General features: G+C 40.8%; 1 protein-coding gene across 1 annotated transcript in view; it reads right to left on the bottom strand.

Annotated features, from left to right (window-relative positions):
• Positions 1–359: 359 nt before the first annotated feature.
• Positions 360–23,893, bottom strand: part of MAP7 (microtubule associated protein 7) — a 140,797-nt gene continuing 117,263 nt past the window's right edge. The window contains exons 7-17 of the mRNA XM_060114525.1: positions 23,666–23,779; positions 18,758–18,885; positions 12,588–12,703; positions 11,969–12,252; positions 9,336–9,558; positions 7,911–8,082; positions 7,571–7,672; positions 7,126–7,176; positions 6,955–7,012; positions 4,403–4,505; positions 360–612 (exon numbers count right to left, since the gene is read on the bottom strand). Of these exons, the coding sequence (XP_059970508.1) occupies positions 360–612; positions 4,403–4,505; positions 6,955–7,012; positions 7,126–7,176; positions 7,571–7,672; positions 7,911–8,082; positions 9,336–9,558; positions 11,969–12,252; positions 12,588–12,703; positions 18,758–18,885; positions 23,666–23,779 (1,604 nt within the window). The remainder of the gene's footprint in view (positions 613–4,402; positions 4,506–6,954; positions 7,013–7,125; positions 7,177–7,570; positions 7,673–7,910; positions 8,083–9,335; positions 9,559–11,968; positions 12,253–12,587; positions 12,704–18,757; positions 18,886–23,665; positions 23,780–23,893) is intronic.

The following is a 23,893-nucleotide window of genomic DNA, read 5'->3' as shown; positions in this document are numbered from 1 at the left end:
CAAACCTTCTCTCTAGTGGACAGAACTAGGTTCAATGGCCACTCAGTCACGGTCATTTGTCTTAATATGAAGCGTGTTCTGGGCACGCAATATGAAGCACTGCCACTGGGCAATGAGTGCCGCTCCGGGAGGAGAGGCCCATGGATACCCAGTGGGTGCTGCGGGCCGAATTTCTACACTGAGTGGGAGAACAAGAGGGGTCCTAGAAGTTGCCCAACCCAACTCAAAATTCAACTTCTAATGACCCATGCACAATCTCTTCCACGTGGCTTATTTGGTCCCTTGAAGGACAAAGTGTGCCACAGTCACACAGCAGAAGGTTCATTCCCTCTTGGGTGTCACATATTTATTTCTGATGATTACTGAAGGGAGTTCGAGGCAAGCTTACCTGCTGTCTGTTGTGTTTGAACACCATCTACCTGAGGCAGGGTCCCAAGTGTCCCTTCATCACCAAAGGCCAAAATAGGATTCAAAGGAATGTCTGGACTCTCGCTGTTGGTGACATCTAATCTGGATGGTTTAGATCCAATGGGTAAATTTATAATTTCTTCAAAATCTTCATTCTGAACTGATATTCCATTTTCATTTGGTTGTTTTTCCAAATTGGGAGTACTAGGGCATTTGAAAAATCAAAATCAAAAGGAGTTAGTATTAAAACTGGAAAACATTTTTAGGACAAACTGTTTTATAATAAATACTTTTATAATCTTACAATCGAAATGTTAGAATGATTGACCTCATCATTAGTAATGAAAATGGTAAATTGTGACATATTTGTACTTTAAATTCTTATTTAAAAAACCAGCTTTTTAAAATAAAACTTATCAAATGGACTAATTTATCAATTAGAATAGATCCTCATCATCAACAGTTCTACATATATTTAACATGCCTGTCTACTGCAGGCATTTTATATCTCTTTGTCTTATAAAGAGTAGCCCTTATTAGGATCTGTACTTCAGACATGAGGGGATTATAGAGGGGGATAATTTGCACAAGTCACGCAACTACTGGGAGACAGTCCAGATTGAATGCGTGATCTCTGGTCCTATGTTTTTCTCATAATGCCATTTTTTATAGTCCCAGCTATTCAAATCCCAGCCCTTCCTGGATGTCTCCAGCTTCCTAAAACATGTGCATAGTTTTATAGGTAAACTGTTGAAGACCAACCTTCTCATCTTTGCCCCTTAAATCTGCCTCTGACTCCACCTTGGTTCTTATTAATTCATGGTTAATATCTTGGATTTTTGAGATACATTTAACTGGCCAACAAATTCTTAGTTTCTACCTATAGTTTCTCTTAGGGTTTTTTTTTTTTTTTTTGGCTTTGTTGGGTCTTCGTTGCTGTGCGCGGGCTTTCTCTAGTTGCGGCGAGCGGGGGCTATTCTTTGTTGTGGTGCGCAGGCTCTAGGCGCACAGGCTTCAGTAGTTGTGGCATGCAGGCTCAGTAGTTGTGGCTTGTGGGCTTGAGAGTTGTGGCGCACGGGCTTAGTTGTTCCGCGGCATGTGGGATCTTCCTGAACCAGGGATCGAACCCGTGTCCCCTGCGTTGGCAGGCAGATTCTTAACCACTGCACCACCAGGGAAGTCCCTCTCTTAGGTTTTTCACTCCCTTCACACACTCCATAACCAAATAGGCAGCCTGTTAGGTTATATGTTCATTATTATGCTTTACAATGCAGCAAAACAATGCCTGTGCACCAAATGAATGCTAGATTAATTTTATTGTTCACTTGATCTGACTGCAGCAGTAAACATATTTGCAAACTTCATAATTTGTTCAGTGGCTCATGTATAAAAAATGACCCTATTTGACAAAATTCTAGAGTTAAAATTTTCAAATGGAAAATATTAATAAGACTAAAAATGTGAAACAAAAATTGTGCCGGTTTTAACTTCTAATACACACTCATCATAAACAATGTTTATCTGTAGACAGAGATCTATGGAAGAGATCAGAAAGTCAGGTCTCTACTGTCAGAAATGCCAACAACGTGAACTTTAGTTAGTCTTTTTCCATCTCCTTCCCAAATGGTGAAAATGAAGCTAGTAGACATCTAATCTTTCCATTGTTTATTTTTGTTTTGTTTTGTTTTAGGCATCTTTGCTTTTTTTTTTTCTCTATTGAGGAAATAGTTTACTTTCCCCAGTCAGTGAGATACATTGACTTTGTGGAACATATTCTAAAACATTTCTGATTTGGGTATTATGGTATTTTTTTGTTAATTATTAAACTCTTTCTTCTAGAAAAAAAAATAAAGATGCCTGACCTAAGTGCTTCACAAGGTATTGCAGGGTATGTTGAAAATATTATTTGTAAAAGTGCCGTGGAAGAGAACATAAAAATATTATACAGATTCAGACTATAATGGTGCGTTTCCGCTATTTCACTAAGGAGGGGAGAAGAGGCTGGGCACCACAGCAGCCTACATTAGCGCGTGTGCACTCACACGCACACCCCCTCCTAATACCCGCCGTTCTAGTGCTTGCGCTGCCACGCCCATCCTCCTGCTCTTTCTCAGTACCATTGGGCTTTCTGTAATCAGGGAAAGAGTTTTGGTTCTCATCCCAGAGAGACTTTTAAGTAGAAGTTTTGGCAAAAGAAATGCATCTTCAAAGCCCCTGTTCCTTGACCACGTCAACTCCCGTCACCTTCCAGGCCTGCGTGTGCCGACAAGCTGTAATGGCAACGCTAACCCCAGGCTTGAATCAACAGCTGACCTCATTTCCCCTCCCACTCTTACCCAATCACCCCACCCATTCTAATTTGTTAGCAATTAGAGGAATAATCATGCCCTATGCTCTGGATGAACAATTATTAAATGTTCAGAGGACACTGTGACCAGCAGAAACTATAAAATTGAAGCTGAAGTTGCTGGGGTTAGGGTTTATGGATCTGTGTGTCCTCTTAAGATACAAGTACCGGCTTTTGAATTCCCCTTGTTTGGCTACTCTCTGGAGGTTGAAGTTGGATGCAAGACTCTTGAAGATATGTTTCAGGTTCTTATATAATGATTAATCACTTGATTTTACCACTGAAGAGAGTCAGCTAAAGTATAAGCTAATTTTATTCCTCAGAGAGAATTATCAGTGGCTTAAAAAACCTATCCCTCGTTATAATAATGGGGTTCTCTGTGGTACTTTTTATCCTTTTCTAAAAATCTCTGACATCAATGAATTAAATGCCATAAATTATAGTAGTTGGAAATGAGTATTTTATCTGAAAATCAAACTATAACTAAAAAAATGAAATATCACTTAATATATCTCTTGGGTAATTATGACAATACATTTATTAAACATAATCAAACGCTTATTAAAATCTCTCTTAGGAAAATTGTTTTCTTTGGTATTATAGTGGGCAAATTAAAAGAATTTTTACTGTCCCAGAAAGATATACACAGATACCTTATGACTTATGGACATCTTAGGATGTCCATCTTAGGACTTGTCTTTTCATGGCTTCCAACAATATAAAATGTTGTATAGTATGTGTTTTTAGATTAAGAAAAAAATTTATGTTTATCAAATCATTATGCCATGTACCTTAAACTTATACAGTGCTGTATGTCAAGTTTATCTCAGTAAAACTGGAAGGAAAAAAGATCTTAGATCTTAAAAGACATTTTTCTATCTATTAAAAAAGTTAATTTGAGGAGCTTCAATTCTCTTATGGTAGCAAAGACTCTGGCATTAGAGACAGAACTCATAATTCAGTAAATTCTGATAATTAAGAAGGTGCAGCTGAAAAATTTTTAAAAGTGGCAGCTGAAAAATTTGAACATTATTATAAATATTTCTACAAGTTCTCTATGACTGGATTTCTAGGCACAGGCTACGATTACCCTTAATTTTCATTTTTGAGAGCACTCTTACAATGCTGTCAGTATAAATGCAAGGGAACAGAAAGGCAATCTTTCTTTAACCCACACTTCTTAACTATTGTTAGCAACCATTTGTTTCCTCAATAAGAAGCTCTACTACTAGTAAAAGAAATATTGGCATCTAAATTACTTTTACTAAGGAACAAACCTGTGACTCACTATAATATTATATACAGTGAAAATACAGCTACTGTATATCATCAAAGGGTGTGAAGATGGTCCAGAATCATGCCAAATACACACAAAGGAAAGTAACAAATTATTCCCTGTAATTTTTTTTGACAGCCACACAAAAACCTCACCATCATATTTAGAGATTCAAGAAAAAAAGACATTTTCCTTTTCTCAGATTACAGAATTACTAGCTCTACCAAACATTAATGAACCTAAATAAATCTTCATGTTAAAACTCAAATTCTGTGTAGCCCCAGAAAATTCTGGTGGGATTGGTGGGGCAAAAACAGTCGTGCTTTGCTCTAATGTGCGTCAGTAAGAAAGGCCGCAGTTGTCTAACTCACCTCTCCACAGTCACTTCTGATTGGTGTGAGGTAACCACATGGGGGCTGGCTGCTGGTTCTCCTTGTCCTGGAGAGTTTGTCATATTTGGAAGTGCAGATACCGCTGGACACGGCAAAGAAGATGGAACAAAGGGTTACTACTACTCTACTATCAAACCCAAACCCCAGGAGCCAGAATGCCTGGATTTATGTCCTGGCTCTGCTACGTACCAGCTGTGTGACCCTGGGCAAGCCACAAACCCTCTGTGCCTCAGTTTCCTCATGGATAGTAATAGTACCTAACTCATAGGCTACTGTGAGAATTAAATGTATTAACACATGCAAAGTACTTAGAACACTGCCCAGCACATTGTAAGGGTGGAAATCAGTGCTGTGATTATTTCTGCTTGCACCAAATTGACTTTGGACAAAAAAGTATGTAATACTGAAACTAAAGCAATTGATGAAGATAACAGTAAGTTGATTTGGTCAGGCCGATGCTGAACAAATTATTACTGAAGGATTTGGAGCAAATCACCATGAAATACCCTAAGTGATGAAAAATATTTTGGAAAACTCAGTTTTAGTCCCACTTAAGAATGGTAGGGATTTCATGCATGGAAGGCCAGTGAATTGTACCTAACTGTGCTACCTAGTCATTCAATAATCCCCACTGGAGTCTAGCGTGAGCAAACAATATTGATGACTGACTTTAAAATCTGGGCCAGGTTTACGTAAAGTCTTAAGAAGAGACTAATAACTTAAAAGCTGCCAAAATTTGCAAAGCTGGTAATGGGAATCTTCTGAGAAGACTTCTGATAGGTCTGCAAACTCACTTGCCTGCCCAGGCTAGAATTCTCTTTGGAGCACTGGTGATACCATTCAGTCCTCAACCAAATGTGGGACCAGGAGAAGAGCAACATGTGTTAGATAATCCTCAGGCCTCGTTTTAGCACTATTAACTCAAACCAAATTTATTATGAGTTGGTAAACACAGGTGTGATGACTGACAAGTTTCACCTTCCTTCTGGCCATTGTTCATTCTCGAATTGAGGTACAAAGAATAATCGAAAGAACTGATAGGGGAATAGCAGGAAGAAGACAGTTGGAAAAACAAAAAACCAACAAGGAGCCCGGCCATGTACAAACTACAGCATCGGCTCCTCAAATAATCCTGGGTTGGTGTAATTTACATTCTAAAATGCTCATTCTGATGACTTACTGGGTACCATGCCTGTTTTAAGCCTACATGTATTACAACATTCTTGGAGGCAACCTGGTAAAAATGCAGTGGGGTTAATATGCAACCATTGGGCTATTCTCCAAACAAATATAATTAGGGCATCTTTAAAAGAGAATGAAAAGCCCCACACTGAAGGGATTATGACATAGAGGAACTCGGATAGCCTCTACTGAAGTAAAACTAAATCCCCAAATACCAATATTTTACATTTGAAAACCCCAGAACAGAGAATGTTCTTTCACATAAATCATTTCATTTGATCTTTACTCCAGTCTATAATAAACAGTAAAAGAAACTGAGGTATCTCTGGTCCTTTCTTTGCATATTGATACTGCAGATGAGGAAAGAGGAAGACTGAATAATGAATTATCGACCAACCACCTGTATGTACAATCATGAAGACCACGTGGAATCACGGAAGGAGCCAAATTACAAGCTGGTGACTTGGACTCCAGCTGTGCGCGAGCTGGGCCTGTTACTCAATCTGAGTTCTCCTTGGAGTTAGGGACCTCGGCTGACCTGCTCACACTGAATCCTAGCACCCACAAAAAGGCCTGGCACACAAAAGTTTTCTGAAAATGCCTGCTTACTCCAAGATAAAGCATCTCCTATCTCACAGGCCTGCAATGGAAATTAAACAAGAAAATGTATGCAGATGTATCTGACACAAAGAAGGCATTTAATAAATATTAGTCGAGTGTGAGTACTAAAACACTAAGATAAATTTTACTTTTATATACACCAAATTTGGTTTAAAATCACCAAGAAATTAATCATCTTTGTCCAAAGCCTATGGCATATGAACAACTTTCTAATGAAATTTCAACAAATTTCAAATTTTAACTTTATTCTGAAGTCAGAACTAAAAGAAATAACATTTAAATCCTTTTCTGAGAAATGCCGTAAGTACAAGTTGTCAAAACGTTTAAATTTAATGTCCTTAATAGCAAATATAAACACAGATTCCTTTAGCAGATAGTAAATGACAAATGAAATTTAATTTTATAAACTCAAAGAAAATTCTTCTGATACGTGTGTATACATATCTATAAAGGCATACATACACATAGATATATAGAGAGATATATATGATATAAAATGACTTAAGATATTAAATACTCCATTAGAGTATAAACAAATGTGAAAAAAATCTTCTAGAAATGCTAGAGATTTTTAGATAAAGGGGATTATTTGTGGACTAGATGAGAAACACCTAAGCTTCTGTGAGTCAATGAGTATTTTTATTTTAAATCAATGTTTACCTTGACCTCCATAGAATAAATTTAAAAATTCTCTATTTGTATTGATTTCAGTTCACTGAAATAAATACCTGTTCCTCTAATGAGCGCTCCCTTGGTTATATCTCCATTTCTCTGATCAACGGTTTTCTAACAAAGAAAAAAAAAAAAAGACTTTTTAATGTTAAAAATACAAATGAAAGTAAAAAAAAAAAAAGCCATTAAGAATAGTTAAAAAAAAAAAAAAAAGGCCATCTCAATACCTTATCTGAAGCTTCTGTTCTTCTGGTTCTTTTCATTATCTCCTCAAGCCGCTACAAAAAAGGCAGAATTAAGCAAACAGATCAGATATGGAAAGAAAGCTAGCCTGGCACATTTCACTGACTAAGCAAATAGCAGGGCATTGAATCATGTCTATTATTTTGGGAAAACATAATTGTCTTTGTCTTAACTGGAGTTACTCAAAGAAGGTGACATTGGCTTAAGCCGCATGAATTGGAAGCAACTGTTTTTGGTGAAGCCTCAAACACCAAGAGCGATTTCTTTGGAGGAGAACATTAATACTGAGAGCTACTTTAGTTAACCTGGAATGCGCAGGACACTTGTTTTCTGATGGCAGTGAGCTAGTCTCTTGGTCCTGAGCCGGCTTCAATCTAGGCAGAATCAAGAGCAGTGAGGGCGCCAGGCTGTGGGGGCAGACGCAACTACCTTCTTCCTCTCCAGGCGCTCCTGCTCTTCTCTCTGGAAGTGCTTCTCCCGTTCCTGCCGGACCCTCTCTGCTTCTTCCCGAACACGAGCTTCTTCTTCTTTCTGAAAACGGAAGTCGGCATCTGCTTCTTACACACAGGCCGGCTTTGCCCGCTGCCCCAAAGTCCCGGGGCGCCCCAGGACGGAGAACGCGAGGACCGCGAGCGCGCACGGGGGAGATACGAGCACTCCTAACCACACGCTCAAAAGCTTCCTCTTCTCATCTGGGCTGCACCCTGCCCCATCTTGAGCCAGGGCTGTGCCGACCTGCTTCCCGGGCGGGAGCCGGCGCCCCCCCTACCTGTTTCTGGATGCGCTCCATCTCCTCCCGCTCGCGCCGGGCCCGCTCCTCCTCCTGCCGCCGCAGCTGCTCTTCCCTCTCCCTGGCTTGCTGAGCTTCCAGCTGGCGGGCCTCCTCCTCTCGGCGGGTTCTCTCTTCAGCCACCCTTTGGGCCAATTCTTCTCGCTTTTGTCTGGAAAAAGACAAAACAAGACGAAGACACGTGAGGGGACTTCCTTGGCAAGGCGCGATCGCGCTTGTGGTTCCCGCGAGAACAGTATGTTGGGAGGTCTGGCCAACAGCATCCACTGATACACGTGAAGCCACCCTCTCTCCTTCCTCCTCCCCTTCCCAGCCTCCCGTTGCCTCGTGGGAAACAGACGCAGAATGTATCCACTCATATTCTGAGGAGAGCTTGTTTTCTTTTTTTTTAAGGATCTGCAATATAACTATCTTTAAAGGCCGAGATCTGTTTAATCCAATAATGTGACTTTTTAGTAACGAATGTAACGCTCCCCTCCAAATCTCTGTAAGTAAATAAAGGTTATAACGTTCTGTTTCAGTACAGGGACAAGATGGACCATGTAAGCTCCCTGTTGGGGCCAAGGGTAGGGTATGTCCAAGATGGCGGCCCAGCACCGGGGCTGCCGTCCTTTCCGGAGAGGCAGTTCTGCTTATTTGAAGAAGAATTATATTGACATTAGCCTTATTAGCTCCAGAAGGGGGCCAACTAAGCAAACTGCCCCTGGCGTACTGTCTGGCAGGCAGTCATGGGGCACTTAACTATCTCACGCAGCTACCCTCTGAGAGGAATACTAACTGGAAGGAAGAAAACATGAGCTGTTATTATGCAGCTTTAAGATAATAAGAAAGATAATGAGGAAACATGGAGATGAGAGATATGTTAAATAAAAAATTAAGACTGAATGGGAACATATGTATATGTGTAACTAACTCACTTTGTTATAAAGCAGAAACTAACACACCATTGTAAAGCAATTATACTCCAATAAAGATGTAAAAAAAAAAAAGACTGCACAACTGTACCTCTACTGTGGTTACAATTCTGCAAATCTATGTGTGTATGTATATATTTATGCATGTACATACACCCACACACTGTTCAGAGACTGGAAAGGGTGGCCCAAAATGTACACAATTATTGAAATCTGGTAAGAATATGGATGATTTTTTTTTCTTTAAACCTTTCTCCTTTGAAAACAAAACAAAAAACCCCTTCTCCATCAATTTTGTTGCACTGTCATTATAATAAGAAAATAAGAAAATGTGGCTTCAAAAAGTTGCTTAGTGCTCAGGGGAACACCAGGGGAGACTAATTCTGAAACAACTAAATAGATTCACCTTCAACACTACTATTACCTCTTCTCTCTGAAGACTTAATCCAAGGTGTCACTAGGGTGTCACCGAGCAGTGTCGCTCCTTTACCTTTCGAGCTCTTTCGTCTCCCTCTTCTCCCTTTCCTCCTTCTCTCTCTGCTCTCGGGCCAACCGCCTCTTCTCAGCTAGCAGCCTCGTGGCCTCTTCCGGGTCAGTGGTGCCCGCAGAGGTCTTCAGAGAAGCACTGGCAGTCACAGTGGATGACGGGGCTGGAGTGGAGGCCGGAGTGGAGGCCGGAGCGGAGGCTGGTGCTGAGGCTGCCTCCGGAGCAGCTGTACAAACAAGCACAAGGAGAAAACCAATTGGAAACAAAAGCCAAAGAACAACACAAAAACTAGCATCCTCCGCACCCCAGGCCTCGAATTCATCGCTATAAAAGAAAAGGGAATGTTTATTACTGTGCGTTCTCACGGTTTCACTGTATTCTATCTGTAACCGGGCAACAGATAACAAAAAGCTGCATGTGTAAGTGAGACATCCGAAGCTGACACTCTGTCACCAAGCCTTATTTTTATACAAGTTAAATCAGTTAACAACATATATCGAATGTGTACTAAGTACAGAGCCTCACGTTAGGTTCTGTGGGAAGTTATACCCCAGGAAAAAGGAAGATGAGATCTTCCATTACGTTAAAAAAAAAATTCCTTCTCTTTAGTGACTATTCATCACTAGAGGACTCAAGCCTTTCTGTGACCATGCCCAGTGTCCATACCACAAGCCCGGACTCAGGCTGGAAGAGACCAAGGAAGAGGTCTCTTATGTCTACCCAGAGCTGCCTCCAGGTCTGAGGAGGGAGGAACCAAGAGCCTCTTCAGGAGACGGCACCTGTGCTCCTTATACATTGCACGTCTCCACTGCCAGTTCTGATGCCAACGTGCAAGATGAGAGTAGTTCTCTGACCTTATTTGGATTCAGGAAAAGGACCTAGGGGGCTGGTGCGCCCCTGCCACAGGCACCAAGGTGAGGCGTGATCCCTGGCACCTGATCACTCCAGACCCTCCTTTCAAGACCTGCATTTCTCCTGCTGCTCCCACAGATTTTTCTTTGCCCTCAGGACACTTTTTGGCCTTTCTCTTCTCCCTCTTTCCATGCAAACAGGTATTGGACTCTTCCATTCCCTTACTATACTATCATTTGTCTTGAGTCACTATTCTTTCTTTGCCCCCCACCCTCTATCTTCAAATTAAGTCCTAAAGAGAAAACTCTTGAATGAAGACAATTTTCAACAAGATACATTGAATTTCTAGTTCCAGGTGATTTTAAACTTCTAAACAGCATCTGGTTAACCTGGTAGAGATGAGATCCACTGGGTCTTCTGGAAAAAATTCTGACCCCTGTCAATCACATATGCTTAGCCAGTGGTCCCCAAACTCCAGTACACACAGGATAACTGCCACTCTATTTTATCTGGCAATTCTGCACAAGAGTCAACCGATGAGCTTAGTATCCTTCAGAGTCCTCAGATCCACCACGTATTCTGATTCAATAGGTCTGAGGTAGGGGCAGGGTTCTACAGTTTGAAACATTATAGATGTGGTTCAAAAATATTTCCCTAAATTCTTCGAAAATCCTCCCTTTAAAAGATGGAGGCTAATCCCCCCAACTTGAGTGTGAGCTGAAGCTAGTGACTTGCTTCTAATGAAGAGTATGACAGAAATCGTGACTTCTGGGACTTCCCTGGTGGCACAGCGGTTGGGAATCTGCCTGCCAGTGCAGGGGACATGGGTTCAGTCCCTGGTCCGGGAGGATCCCACATGCCGCGGAGCAACTAAGCCCCTGTGCCACAACTACTGAGTCTGAGCTCTAGAGCCCGCGAGCCACAACTACTGAGCCCATACACCACAACTACTGGAGCCTGCGTGCCTAGAGCCCGAGCTCCGCAACAAGAGAAGCCACTGCAATGAGAAGTCCGTGCGCTGCAATGAAGAGTAGCCCCCGCTCACTGCAACTAGAGGAAGCCCGTGGGCAGCAACGAAGACCCAAAGCAGCCAAAAATAAATGAATAAATTAAAAAAAAAGAAAAGAAATCGTGATTTCTGCATGTGTGACTTCTGAGACTGGGCATAAAAGATACTGTGGGCTCCTCGTGATTCTCTCCCCCAGCTCGCTCACTCTGCAGGAAGCCAGCAGAGCGGACAGACTGTGAGGACATCCAACAGCCCTATGGGGAGGTTCACATGTCATGACACGAAGGCCACCTGCCGACAGCCCTGTGCATGAGCCATCCTCTAACAACCCAGCTAAGCTGCTCCCGAATTCTTGACCCAAGACTCTGCGTGATATAATAACTGTTTGTTGTTGTTATTAAGCTGCAAAGTTTTGGAATAATTTGTTACACAGCAATAGGATAAATAATAAAATGATTCTGATGCAGGTGCTCTGAATACCACATTTTGTCAAATTATTGGACTCGGCCAATGAAAGGACTCATAAACCACACCTGAATTAATATGCTGTGGCTCTGACAATAGGCTGTAGGATGGATGATACTTTCTTTACATGTAGGAAAATTATATTCAAGAAAAGTTCCCCAGATTAGCCTTAGAGTAAAATTTCCATGTGCCCAATAAGGGAAAAAAAGAAAGAAAGAAAAAGCTAAGTCAAAGCAGTGCAGGAGAAAAAGGAAGAGTGAATAAAGAGAGCAAGCAACCCACACTCGACCACGAGTCAGTGGATTCCTACCAGGAGCAACCTCTGGTTCGACAGGTGTCCCCTCTTCAACTGTGGCTTCTTCTACCTTCACCAAAAGTGCCCTGCCCTTTAGTGAGGGCTCACTGGCAACTTTCTGAGGTTCCTTCTCAGGGTCTTTTCTCTCAGGTTCCACTCTGACTTCTCTCTTGACGGGGCGGATGTTGCCGGGCGAGGGGGGCCGGACCTGAGCAGGGGCAGGTTTGACTGGTCCAGGAGGCATGGAGGATGCTGGTCTGGGGGTGCCAGGCAAGTGGGGAAAGGACTTGGATGGGAGCCTGGTCAACAAACAAAGTAAAGAGAAAGGGGCACATGAGAACAGGCTTGCCAGAACCTTCCTTTCCCCATACCTCTACCATGTAATAGTCTTGGAACACCAGTACGGAAGAGAAATGAAGATATTTAGCTGTGTGAATGTGTCTTTTATGTGGCAAATGCAGAAGTACTCACTTTAGAGGCTCATTCCAGGTTTCTTTTTTCTTTCCTTTGAGGAAAAATATTACTCCCCATGTGAAGGCCAAACAGTGTGGGGAGAACAGTTTCTTTTCAGAAGACAGAGGCTCTTAATTCTCCAACATGGAACAACCCTGCCAGCCTCTTACATTTCACTTACCAAAGTCGGGAGGAAGCTGGTGATCTGCCTTTGGGATGAGATGGAGATAGAGCCCTTCGGATGCCGGGTGTGAGGTGGAAGGGTAAGTTTTCTCTCTCCCTCTCTCTTTTATAGCCCTAAGTTCAGAGGAACACAATAATTAGATTTTTCCAAGAGCGGGACAATCACGTTCACAGTATTCAACAGTGGAGCTGCAATCCACTGAATGGCTTTTGGGAAAATTTCCAACCTTTGCCATGTATATCCATTCCACCCCAACAAAAGGCCTTTATTAGGTTAAAACTGAACATTATAATTGAATTAACACAATCTGACACTAATAAGAAGGTTCTGGATGTGTGATCTGGACTTATATTTGTAAAACAACAAAACAAAAAACACTTTTAGAAAGCACCTATACTTTGTATCTAAAACTACCGGGAGCAAAATTTCTCATAGTCTGGTTTAGCCCACACAAATGTCAAAATAAAGGTCACTTTCAGCTTATCCCCCCTACCTTTATCTCTTTTAATTCTTAAGCAGTTTTTTTTTTTTTTTTTTACCCTGGAACACACTATAACTCAGTTTATTTTTATTTTTTAATTTACATGTCTGCTATGTCAGACATTAATTCATTTTTTTCTTTATACTGATGTTATACAAACAAGTCCTTCCTCACTTAGTGTCCTCTTGCCCTTGAAGGAAAAGTCAGGTTCAAGGTGAGGAATTTCAGCTATTTTTAGTCTTCCTCATTAGGGATGAAATGGAAATCTCTGAGGTTGGGCCAAAACATCAGCCCTCCTATGACTGCATACTAGGAATTCAGCCAGAGAGATGATACCTTTCCTAGGTAGAAATGGGCAAAAGGAAACCCAGAAGTGTTCTGATAGTCTCAAGTCAACAAAGACAAAAACAAACAAACAATAAACCCCCCCAAACCAAAACACAAACAGAAACAAACAAAAAGACAAGGCACAGGGCAAGGGAGAAAGTACTCATTCCAAGTACCTGAAACACGGCCAGCAATGTTCTGGGATGGGAACAGATGCTGGCTGGAGGGACCTGTGTGGATGCCTGTCAGTCCTTCACTCTGTGGGATCCTTGCAGGAAAGCAGACTGAGGGTGCTAGGGACGGGGCAGAACAACACCTAGCCTCAGGGCCCAGAAGCTGGCGTGTACCTGCTTTTCTTTCCTTTCCTGCCTGGCTCAAGCATCACCCCCCTTCTTTCTTCCCTCCCCTTTTGTTCCCTTCAGCATCTCTTCTAATTGCTTCTATTTTCCTTAGTAGCATCCTAGTTGATGGACTGGGCTATAGGTGGGGGAAAAACATCTCAGTGTCAAATAATACTCAATGTCTCCCCAGAATTTCTAAATAAAACAAATGAAGGATGAGGCAGGAAAGAGCTTCACAGGGTGTGTGCCACCTCTATATCACTTGCAGCTGCATGACCACCCTTTGTCCCCGTCTCTGGTAGTAGAAGGCAGGAGGCAGGGTACTGGAGAACAGCTGCAGCGCTTGGGTAGCAGAAGCAGCAGCCACCATATGGAACCCTCTTGATAGGTGTACAGGATGGCAATTATGCCTCTGGCAGATCAAGTTCCCAGAGTGGAAGGTACAGGGCCCTTCCCGAGGGAGGTTGGGGTTAAGCACCTTGAGTTGCTTTTCTTTCTTTTTCTCAAAACATTTTAATTTGGCTAAAGTCAGATCAAGGAGAGACCTGAATGGGAAAATAAGTCAGGAAAGGTAATTTGTCATGTGGAAGATTTGGGGACTAATGTCATCATCTATGCCTTGATAAGACAGGCATCTGGGAATAAATCTACATTAAAGTGTATAATCCTCAGAGTCATCTTTTTGTTAAAGTGCCACTGAACCAATTCTTTCTTTCTTAAAACTGACCTCCCTTTAATCACCTTTAGGGAGTAGGGGGAACAGGGAGAAGCAGTTTGGAAAAATGCTCAGTATTTGACATAACACCCTCCCAGGCAGGTAGATAGATGCTTTTACCCTCTTAGTTCTTTCAAATGTCTTTCCACTGGTCTTGGACCCAATCACCTATTTGAGTTCCACACATGTAAAGATGCTCCTGATTCTCATCCTGACCTGAGTTAACAGCCAGTGGTCTGTACAATAATCTTTCCTGTTAACACCTTCCACAAGACTAACGTGGAACACACATAGCAAGCCCATGTCAGTGGTCTAGGCAACTTACCAGCAGGACAAAGACTTTAGTTTTACAACTAGAGTTAGGTTCAGAATACAAATAACCCACAAGAGACACAATATAAACAGATATTCAAAGGCAGCACTGTACAAGAGAACAGTGATGATAGAAATGTTCTGCACCTACACTGTCCAAAATGGTAGCCACTAGCCACATTTGGCTATTTGAATTTAGACCTAAATTAATTAAAATTAAATGTTAAGTTTAGTCTCACAAAACATATTTCAAGTGCTCAGTATCAGGCAGTTGAATTTAGATCTAAATTAATTAAAATTTAATAAAAATGAAAAGGAAGTTAAGAAAACCATCCCATTTACAACAGCATCAAAAAAAGAATAAAATACTTAGGAATAAACTTAACCAAGGAGGTGGGAGACTTCTACAGTGAAAACTAGAAGGCATTGCTGAAAGAGATTAAAGAAGACACAGATAAATGGGAAGACATCTAAAGTTCACAGAATGGAAGACTTGTTATTGCTAAGATGTCAATACTATACCAAACAATCTACAGAATCAATGGGCCTCCCTGGTGGCGCAAGTGGTTGAGAGTCCGCCTGCCGATGCAGGGGATACGGGTTCGTGCCCCGGTCTGGGAGGATCCCATATGCCGCGGAGCGGCTGGGCCCGTGAGCCATGGCCGCTGAGCTTGCGCGTCCGGAGCCTGCGCGTCCGGAGCCTGTGCTCCGCAGCGGGGGAGGCCACAACAGTGAGAGGCCCGCATACCGCAAAAAAAAAAAAAAAAAAAAAAAAAATGCAATCCGTATCAAAAGCCAACATCATTTTTTGCAGAAATAGAAAACTCCATCCTAAACTCATATGGAACCTCAAGGGACCCTGAATAAACAATCTTGAAAAAGAAGGACAAAGTTGGAGGTCTCACACTCCCTGATTTCAGAACATATTACAAATCTATGGTAATCAAAACAGTATGGTACTGGCATACAGACATATAGACCAATGAAACAGAATAGAGCATCCAGAAATAAACCCTTGTGTATATGGTCAAAGGATCCTTGACAAGAGTGCCAACACCATTCAATGGGGAAAAGACAGTCTTTTCAACAAATGGTGCTGGGAACCTGGATATTCACATGCAAAAGAATGTAGTTGGACCCTTACCTTACACCATATACAAAAATGAACTCAAAATGATTAAAGACCTAAATGTAAGACTTCAAATTATAAAATTCCCAGAAGAAAATGGGAAGCATCATGATTCTGGATTTGGTAATAATTTCTTGGATACAACACCAGAAGCACATGCAATGAAAGCAAAAATAAACAAATGGGACTTCAAACTTAAAAACTCCTATGCATCAAAGGATATAATCAACAGAGTAAGAAGGCAACCTACAGAATGAGAGAAAATATTTGCAAATCATATCTCTGATAAGGGATTAATATCTATAATGTATAAATAACTCCAACAACAAAAATTAAAAATAAGATTAAAAAACTTAAGATTAAAAAATGGGCAAAGGACTTGATTAGATTTTTCTCCAAAGATGATATACAAATGGCCAACAAACTTATGGAAAGATGCTCAACATCAGTGATGATTAGAGAAATGCAAATCAAAACCATAATGAGGTATCATCTCACACCTATCAGGATACTATTTAAAAAACAAACAAAAAAAACCAAACTGAAAAACCAAGTATTGGTGAGGATGTGAAAAAACTGGAAGACCTTGTACCCTGTTGGTTGGAATGTAAGTAAAATGGTATTGTCACTTTGGAAAACAGTATAGCAGTTATTCAAAAAATTAAAAATAAAATTACCATAAGATCCAACAATTGGGTATATATCCAAAAGAACTGAAGGCAGGATCTTGAAGAGATATCTGCACACCCATGTTTGTAGCAGTACTATTCACAATAGCCAAAAGGAAGAAGCAACTCAAGTGTCCATCAACAGATGAACAGATTAACAAAATGAGGTGCGTCTATACATGTATACGTGTATGTGTGTGTATATATACACATACAGAAATATATATGTATAGACACACACACACAATGGAGTATTACTAGCCTTAAAAAGAACAGAAATCCTGTCACATGCTACAACGTGGAAGGACAGACCTTAAGGACATTATGCTAAGTGAATAAGCCAGTCACAAAAAGACAAATACTGTATGATTTCATTTGTATGAGGTATCTAATGTAGTCAAATCCATAGGAACAGAAAGTAAAATGGTGGTTGCCAGGAGCTGGCGGAGGAGGACGGAAGGTTGTTGTTTAGTGGGTGTAGTTTCAGTTTTGCAAGATTTAAAAAGTTCTAGAGATTGGTTGCACGACAATGTGAATACACTTAATACTACTGAACTGCATACTTAAAAACAGTTAAGATGGTATATTTTGTTATATGTTTTTTGTCACAATTAAAAATTGCTTAAAAGAAAATTAAATTTCAAATTTGATCTGTCAGTCTCATTTGCCACATTTTCAAGTGCTCAGCTGAATTCCACAGTGCAGCTCTGGAGTATAAATGATTTGTGAGTCGTTTTCTGGCAGTAGGTATTTGCCTAAATATTTAATGGCAAAGAAGTGAAAAGGCAGCCAATAGATCAAATACAGAAAGAAGGCACTAAAAAGACAAAAAGAAAACCGGTGAGAAAATATAGGTTTTGGATCGTATGATGACAAATTCCTCTCATTTAATCTGTTGGCCAAGGATCAGCTCTCACCCTTCCCTCCTGGAGTGTTAATTTTTGTTTTTATCCGTAACAAGGTATTTTTTTCTTTGGTACACGCTTTTCTCTACCCAATAAGTATCCAATGTTTGGGGCCAAAACTGTTCTGCTTAACTATCGCTATTTGTCCACAGCTAGGATCTCTGAGGCACCAAAGTGCTAATGATGGAAGACTTCCCAGACATCAAAGGTAGTTTCACTTCTGGCTTGAAGGGCTGGGCATCTGACTCAATCATGAATTAAACGTTGACTCCTGAAAGCCCGAAGGGCTTGGAAGAAAACTGCCTGTAGGCAAAGCCATCAAGCTCCCACAACCCTTGAATTATCCTCCAAGGTCTAAGCAAAATCCTTTTAGGTGTTCATCAGCTTTATAAATCTGAATTGCTCTGAGAAGTTAGGATTGAAAAAAATTGTTCCAGCCTTTCATGGGCCATGCTATTGCCATGAGAGAGGGGCAATGAGAGCTTCTGGTGGACTGGGAAGTCCTGTAAGACTAAAGTACAACGTCTGAAGACCACAGAACAATGTCTATACATTTCAACGGCTACCAAATAACACACAGTTTAAATAAAACAAAGAAGAAGAAAGATTCTTGGAGACATGCACGTGACCTCATAGCATTTATAGCATGGTGAAAATTAATGTTAGTTCAGCCACCCTGTCAGAAACAACAGGTACAAATTATGTTCTTCACGTGCAAAATGTGAGTCTATAACACAGCCCAACAGCCTTTCAAGAATTACTTAGTGAATAACTAGTGTTTTCAATACTTTGTCCCTATATTTTAAGACCTGGGCCTTGACACGGATTAGCTAAACAGACAAAAATTCTTTATCTTGCTTTTTAGTGAACCACATTTAGAGTCCAGCCAGCTTCTGGACAGGATTGGAATAAAATGCAAAGGCAGCAGTCCAGGCCCACTTCCCCTTCAAAGGTTTTCTTACGTTCAAAAATAAAGTATGTTGGCATTGCACTTATTTGTATGGCGGCACCCATATGGCAGTTCAGCCACTCAGACATGCTTGAACAAAGGACAATTTTCATCTTCAAATTCAGATTTTCAGCGGGGAGCAGAATCGCCAAGTGGGGAGGAAGTGTGGGGACAGCACCACTCAGCCAGCCGGATTCAAGACTGGTGGGACGGATGGGAGGACGGATGGGAGGACGGATGTCAGCATCACCTGGCTTACACCCTCACTGCACCTCGAGGCGGTGTCCACTACGCACAGAAACAGGGCAGACTCGCCAGGCTGCTCCCAACAGCTACTCACCGCTGTGCCGTGAACAGTCCTCCTTCGCGTGGAGCCCTCCGGTGGTGTTACAAAGAATTTTGGTCGCTCCATCGGATTTCTAGAGTGTGCAGCTTTGTAGGGCATGATGTTGATGGGGCTGCAAGATGCTGAACGAGGACACATGGGGATAACTAGGGTGCAGGTGATTGTTTTACACGCAAGAGTGCCAGAGGAGCAGTTGAAGGAAAGCCAAAAGCAGGATCAGGAAAAGGAGCAAAGCAGAGATAGAGAGAAAAGTAGGGAGAAGGTATTACCTAAAGGTGTCCAGACCATCATACTCAACTCTCCTCAAGGTCCTATTAGTTTACAGTGTGTCCAAAAGGAGGGCATGTCCAAATGAAAAATCTGGAATATATAAACTATTTGGCTATTTAAATACTTATTAAAGATATAGATGTAAGCCAATAATTACAGAGAGCAATGGTCTTATAGTCCCATAAACAGATGGTTCTGGTAAAACGCTACATTAGTGACAGATAATTTTAAGATAAGGATTGTTTATAATTCGATTTTTCCTAATAGCTTTAAGACGGAACAAACAGTGGAAAAACAGCAAGTGAGCAAGCAGGCAAGCAAGATATACTGCAACTATTTTGGGAGTAAAATTCAACCACCACTGGGGAAAAAAAGCAACTGAATTTTTAAGATGTTAAATGACCAAGTCTTATCAGGTATTAAGACTTGTTACAAGAATAACTAATAATTTCCAGAAAAAAAATTCTGTAAATGTTTTATCTACTTAAAGGCAAATCAAATGCATGCTTCTGGGTTTTCCCCAAAAGCCAAGGCATTTGAAGGTTCATAACAAGCAGCAGAACGTATGGGGAAATGGGATGTCATCATTTAAAATGGTGAAGGGAACATAAATATGTTAGAATTGCCAAAAATAAAGTTGAATCACGAACAGCTGTTGCAGTTTTACTCAAGATGGAAATATTTTTTTGAAAACCACGTAGCTTCTGACCATTCACCTTCAAAGGAACATTATCATTAATCAAGTGATTCTGAGTAACAGTGGGTTTAAAGAAATTCACAGAACACTGCGTAGGTATCAAACATGTGGGTACTAATGTTCCAAGGTTCATTTTCAGATCTCATCCAGAAATCTTGTTTTCCAGCAAAAAATCAGACAATTAAACATGACTACTGAGGGGAATGCTATGTATTTGGACCATGTTATAAAATGACTTTACCCAACCCTAGCCATTGTAGTAGCAACCCTTTAAAGAGACTGTTAGGTCAACTGAATATAATAGTATTAATAAATTAAAAACTCAAAAGTTAACAGGACAAATTCAAGGTAATCTCAATTTCAGAATTATAGTTAAAAACATTTAAGTGTTTTTTTGGTTTAGTCTACAGACAGAAAGTCCATCAGATTGCATCTTTATTCCTGTGTTCTCTTTCATTAAATGCCCTGCAGTATCTTCTGGTTATCACTGAATGGTCAATGGTGAGTCGACTGGAAGCTGCACTCTCTTCTCCCATCATCTGAAAACAGAACCCTTATTTCTTGGATAAGCTGAAACACTTTGCATTCCCTCAGTTCTCCTTAAAAGGTATATGTCTTACTTCCAAACTGACATAAAGCTTTGCCTCAGACCTGAATCGTGAAGGAAGTTTCCTTTGTGTTGTGAAGAAGGAGACCCTCTCCTCATTTGGTTTACTGTGATCACAGGGAAAACTGTTTGAAAACAACCTTTTCTCAAGTGCCACAACAAAGCATTTGCCCTTCCCAGACAAAGAAAGAGTTCATTAATGCAAACCTCTTCCAAGCCAATCAAATGCCTTTAAAGAAGAACATCCTGGCACAAGGCACTTCTGTGGGATTAATGACCAAGAGAGGCACACACAGCCCAGGGCACAGCCAGAGGCCGTTAACTGCTCAAGGATCAAGAAACCCTAGATGACAGCCCTGCTCTGAGGCCATGGGTCTGACACTGAAAAAGGAATGAAGCACAGAAATATGATTCCTTTTCCCTCTAGTGGAAAGTAATAATTTCAGGGGTATCTGTGGAGCACTTCCTTGGAGCATTTCCTGAGACCACCGTGGATGTACCCAATCTCATCATGCCTCTGGTTCATTCTTTATTATAGTGCTGAGTTAATGTGAAGGAAAGGAAAAAAATATCCTTAAACCTACCTAATGTAGTCCATACAAAAATCCTCAAATTTAATTCTTCAAGAAACATCGTCTGGCTAATTCTAAGGATACTACATTTCATGGAATTCATCGCTGTTCTTAACAGCAACTACTGAAAAACCTGAAACCTTTAAATCAATTATTCTAATAATCTTGCCCTTCTGAAGAAATAGGAAGAGCAATATATGATTGTTGTTTTCTCTTCCCTCCTAGAGTGCCCTCCATATCCCAAAGTAGTTTTATTAACATAAAATTTCTTTTATGGAAATGTGTTTGAGAAAGCCTTCCACAATATCTGTATTTCTTTCTACTACTGGTAGCAAGCGTGCATTAATTTAACATATTCAGGATTTTCTATGTGAAGTAATGGCTGCAGAGAAAAGATAATGCAGTTCAAGTGGTTGGAGTGCAGCAGAGAGAATAATTACATAGTAGAATAATAACAACATTTATTGAGTGCCTCCTACGTGCAGGTACTATTCGAAACATTTTACATGTGTTAACTCATTTAATCCTGAGTTCTAATAATCACATGTATCATGAATGTATTTTTAAAAATGGGCAAGAAAAAAACCAACCCAAAGCAGTGGTCACAATGAAACATATGAGACTCTGATTTCCAATTTTCAACTGCTCTTATTACTTGTTCTGGGAATTTGCAATCACCAAATACCCTAGGAGTAAGGATGGCTGTTTTGATTTGCTACTGTAACCCTGGCTCTGGATGTAGGTCATCCTCTCGCCAGTGGCAACTGGATATGAGGTAAACTCAAGGGACGACACTAAAATGGGAAGACAAGAAAAAATAATCAAGGAGAGCAGATGGAAAAATAAAAGTGATGGGAAAAATGTTTTTGAGGAGATAAGTGCAAGAGACATTTACGTGAATAATTTCAAATGGAAATTTCTAAACCCAACAGTTTTGGTTCATTAAATATAAGCTGTTATCAATGCAATAATAGGCAACAATGATCTAAGGAATGTATTAATAAAACAGGCAACTCAAGTAAAGGCTATGTATGCATTGCTTCAAACTAAAATACATTACAAAAATGTATCAATTTGTGAAAAGGAGAATGGAAAAGTTGCAAAGTAAAGAAGAGCCAGTTAGCAGATTAAAAAGCACCTTGGTTGAGCACGAAGGAAGGTGGGAAGCTGGGCAAGTCGAATGGGTGGAAAATGAGGAAATGGTGTTGGAAGAGACTAGAGGAAGAGTGAAAGAATTGACAAAAGTTAGTGATGACAGAAATAGCAAAGAAAGACAATTTTTTAGCTGTGAAGCAGTCCTTTAGTATGAAACAACATACAATGTGGAGGTTCAGAAGCACGAGAACCATAAACTATTTAGACTCTATGAATTAGGACTGAAAAGCAGTTTTAAAGGTTTTTCAATTAGCTGGACATAAAGAACAGCTTTCATGATTTATATGAAAGTATGACAAAATAGACATAAAAATAAAGTATCTTGAAATAAACTGTAGTTTTTCCTTCAGAAAAATCTGAGATGCAATGTGACAGTTGACAGGAGAGTTACTTTCTAGAAATCACAGATCACTGTGGTCCAGCTAGTTGAACGCACAATGGCACAGAGAGCATCATGAGGGTGCCAAGGATAGAAGCACGTTTAAGACCTAGTCCACCAATTTTCTAAGTGCCTCTGGTTTAACTCACTTATTGTCAATCTCTTGTTTTCCACAGGCAGGTGGTGGGAATGCCTGCACTTGCTTTCTTGACTGCCTCCCAGGGGTACTGTGAGAATTCGGGTTGATTCTAGCTCATCGGGCACCATAGATGAAAGGTATCATAAAACCACCAAGAATTATTATTAAAAAAGAGGGTTAGTGAACATGAAGAGGCTTGCAGAGGCAAAGCCTTTTTAAAGGGAGCCTTATGAAGAGGCTATGCAATTTCCCACGTGCCAAACATGAGGGCTGGTTACATAGATACACCAATTGTGCCCAGAGATATTTGGGAAAGTCAAAATCAGCTCACCATGAGAGAGACACTGCCAAAAGCCTAATATGTATCTTTCTTTCCAGCTAGATGTAGACTCTATACTAACTTCTCATTAAACGAATTGGCTCATTCAGGGGTGTTTTATATTTCAAAAAAGTAGAGGAGTTATAACTAATTATAATAACTAGTACTTGGCACATTTGACATATTTTCAAAGTATGTAACAAATAAGAACACTGTGATTAGCCTTCTCCACCACTCTTTATAGAGTTTTGAAAGGGTACTATTCCTCAATTACAGATAAAAGACTAGCCCAGGGAGGATAAGTGACTAGTCCACAGCTACATTATGAAACGCTATGCTTAAATCGGCTTTTGCTTTGAGTTTATCCCCAGGCCCACAAATTAGTATTAGATATTAAATTATTTCTACCTTTGATCATCTGCTCAGATGCAGGGGCAGAAAGAAAGGTGGGTAAGGGATAGGATTTTCTGGTAACACTATGAACAGACAGAAGCCTCTGAAGCCATCTGATCACAGGGAGGGGCATCCTTTACCTGCCCGGCATCTGGTGTCCAGATAAGATGCTAAGACGGATGCTCAGAGGAAACGATACCAAGGGCATGAAACCAACACCAACAGACACATTTCCAACGCCATTCCACCGGGAGGAGGAGAAGCACACGATGGGAAAAATTGAGATGGGATTAGATGAAAATGGGTGGCTTAGAGATACTTCTAAAGGAGGACTTTACCTCACGGAGAAAGTTGCACCTTGACAGTTTTACCTGTATCTCCAGACAAGGCAGCTGTGCTTTTACTTCTGGCCAGGAACGAATGTGTGGGCGTCAGCAATCTGTTAACCACGCTGCTCTCCCATGGGCTGAGCTGCAGGCGGCGAGCTAAACGTCACCACATAAGTGAGATGTTAGAAGCATTCTTTCCAGGGGCGAGGGGGTGCAAGGCATCACCCCTATCGCTCCCACACGCCGGGCCTTCGTGAGAGACCTCGACAG

The sequence above is a fragment of the Mesoplodon densirostris genome, chromosome 12 (assembly GCF_025265405.1).
Source record: "Mesoplodon densirostris isolate mMesDen1 chromosome 12, mMesDen1 primary haplotype, whole genome shotgun sequence".
Taxonomy (NCBI): domain Eukaryota; kingdom Metazoa; phylum Chordata; class Mammalia; order Artiodactyla; family Ziphiidae; genus Mesoplodon; species Mesoplodon densirostris.
The sequence above is the reverse complement of the archived record's forward strand: the minus strand, read 5'-3'. Positions and strand labels throughout refer to the sequence as shown.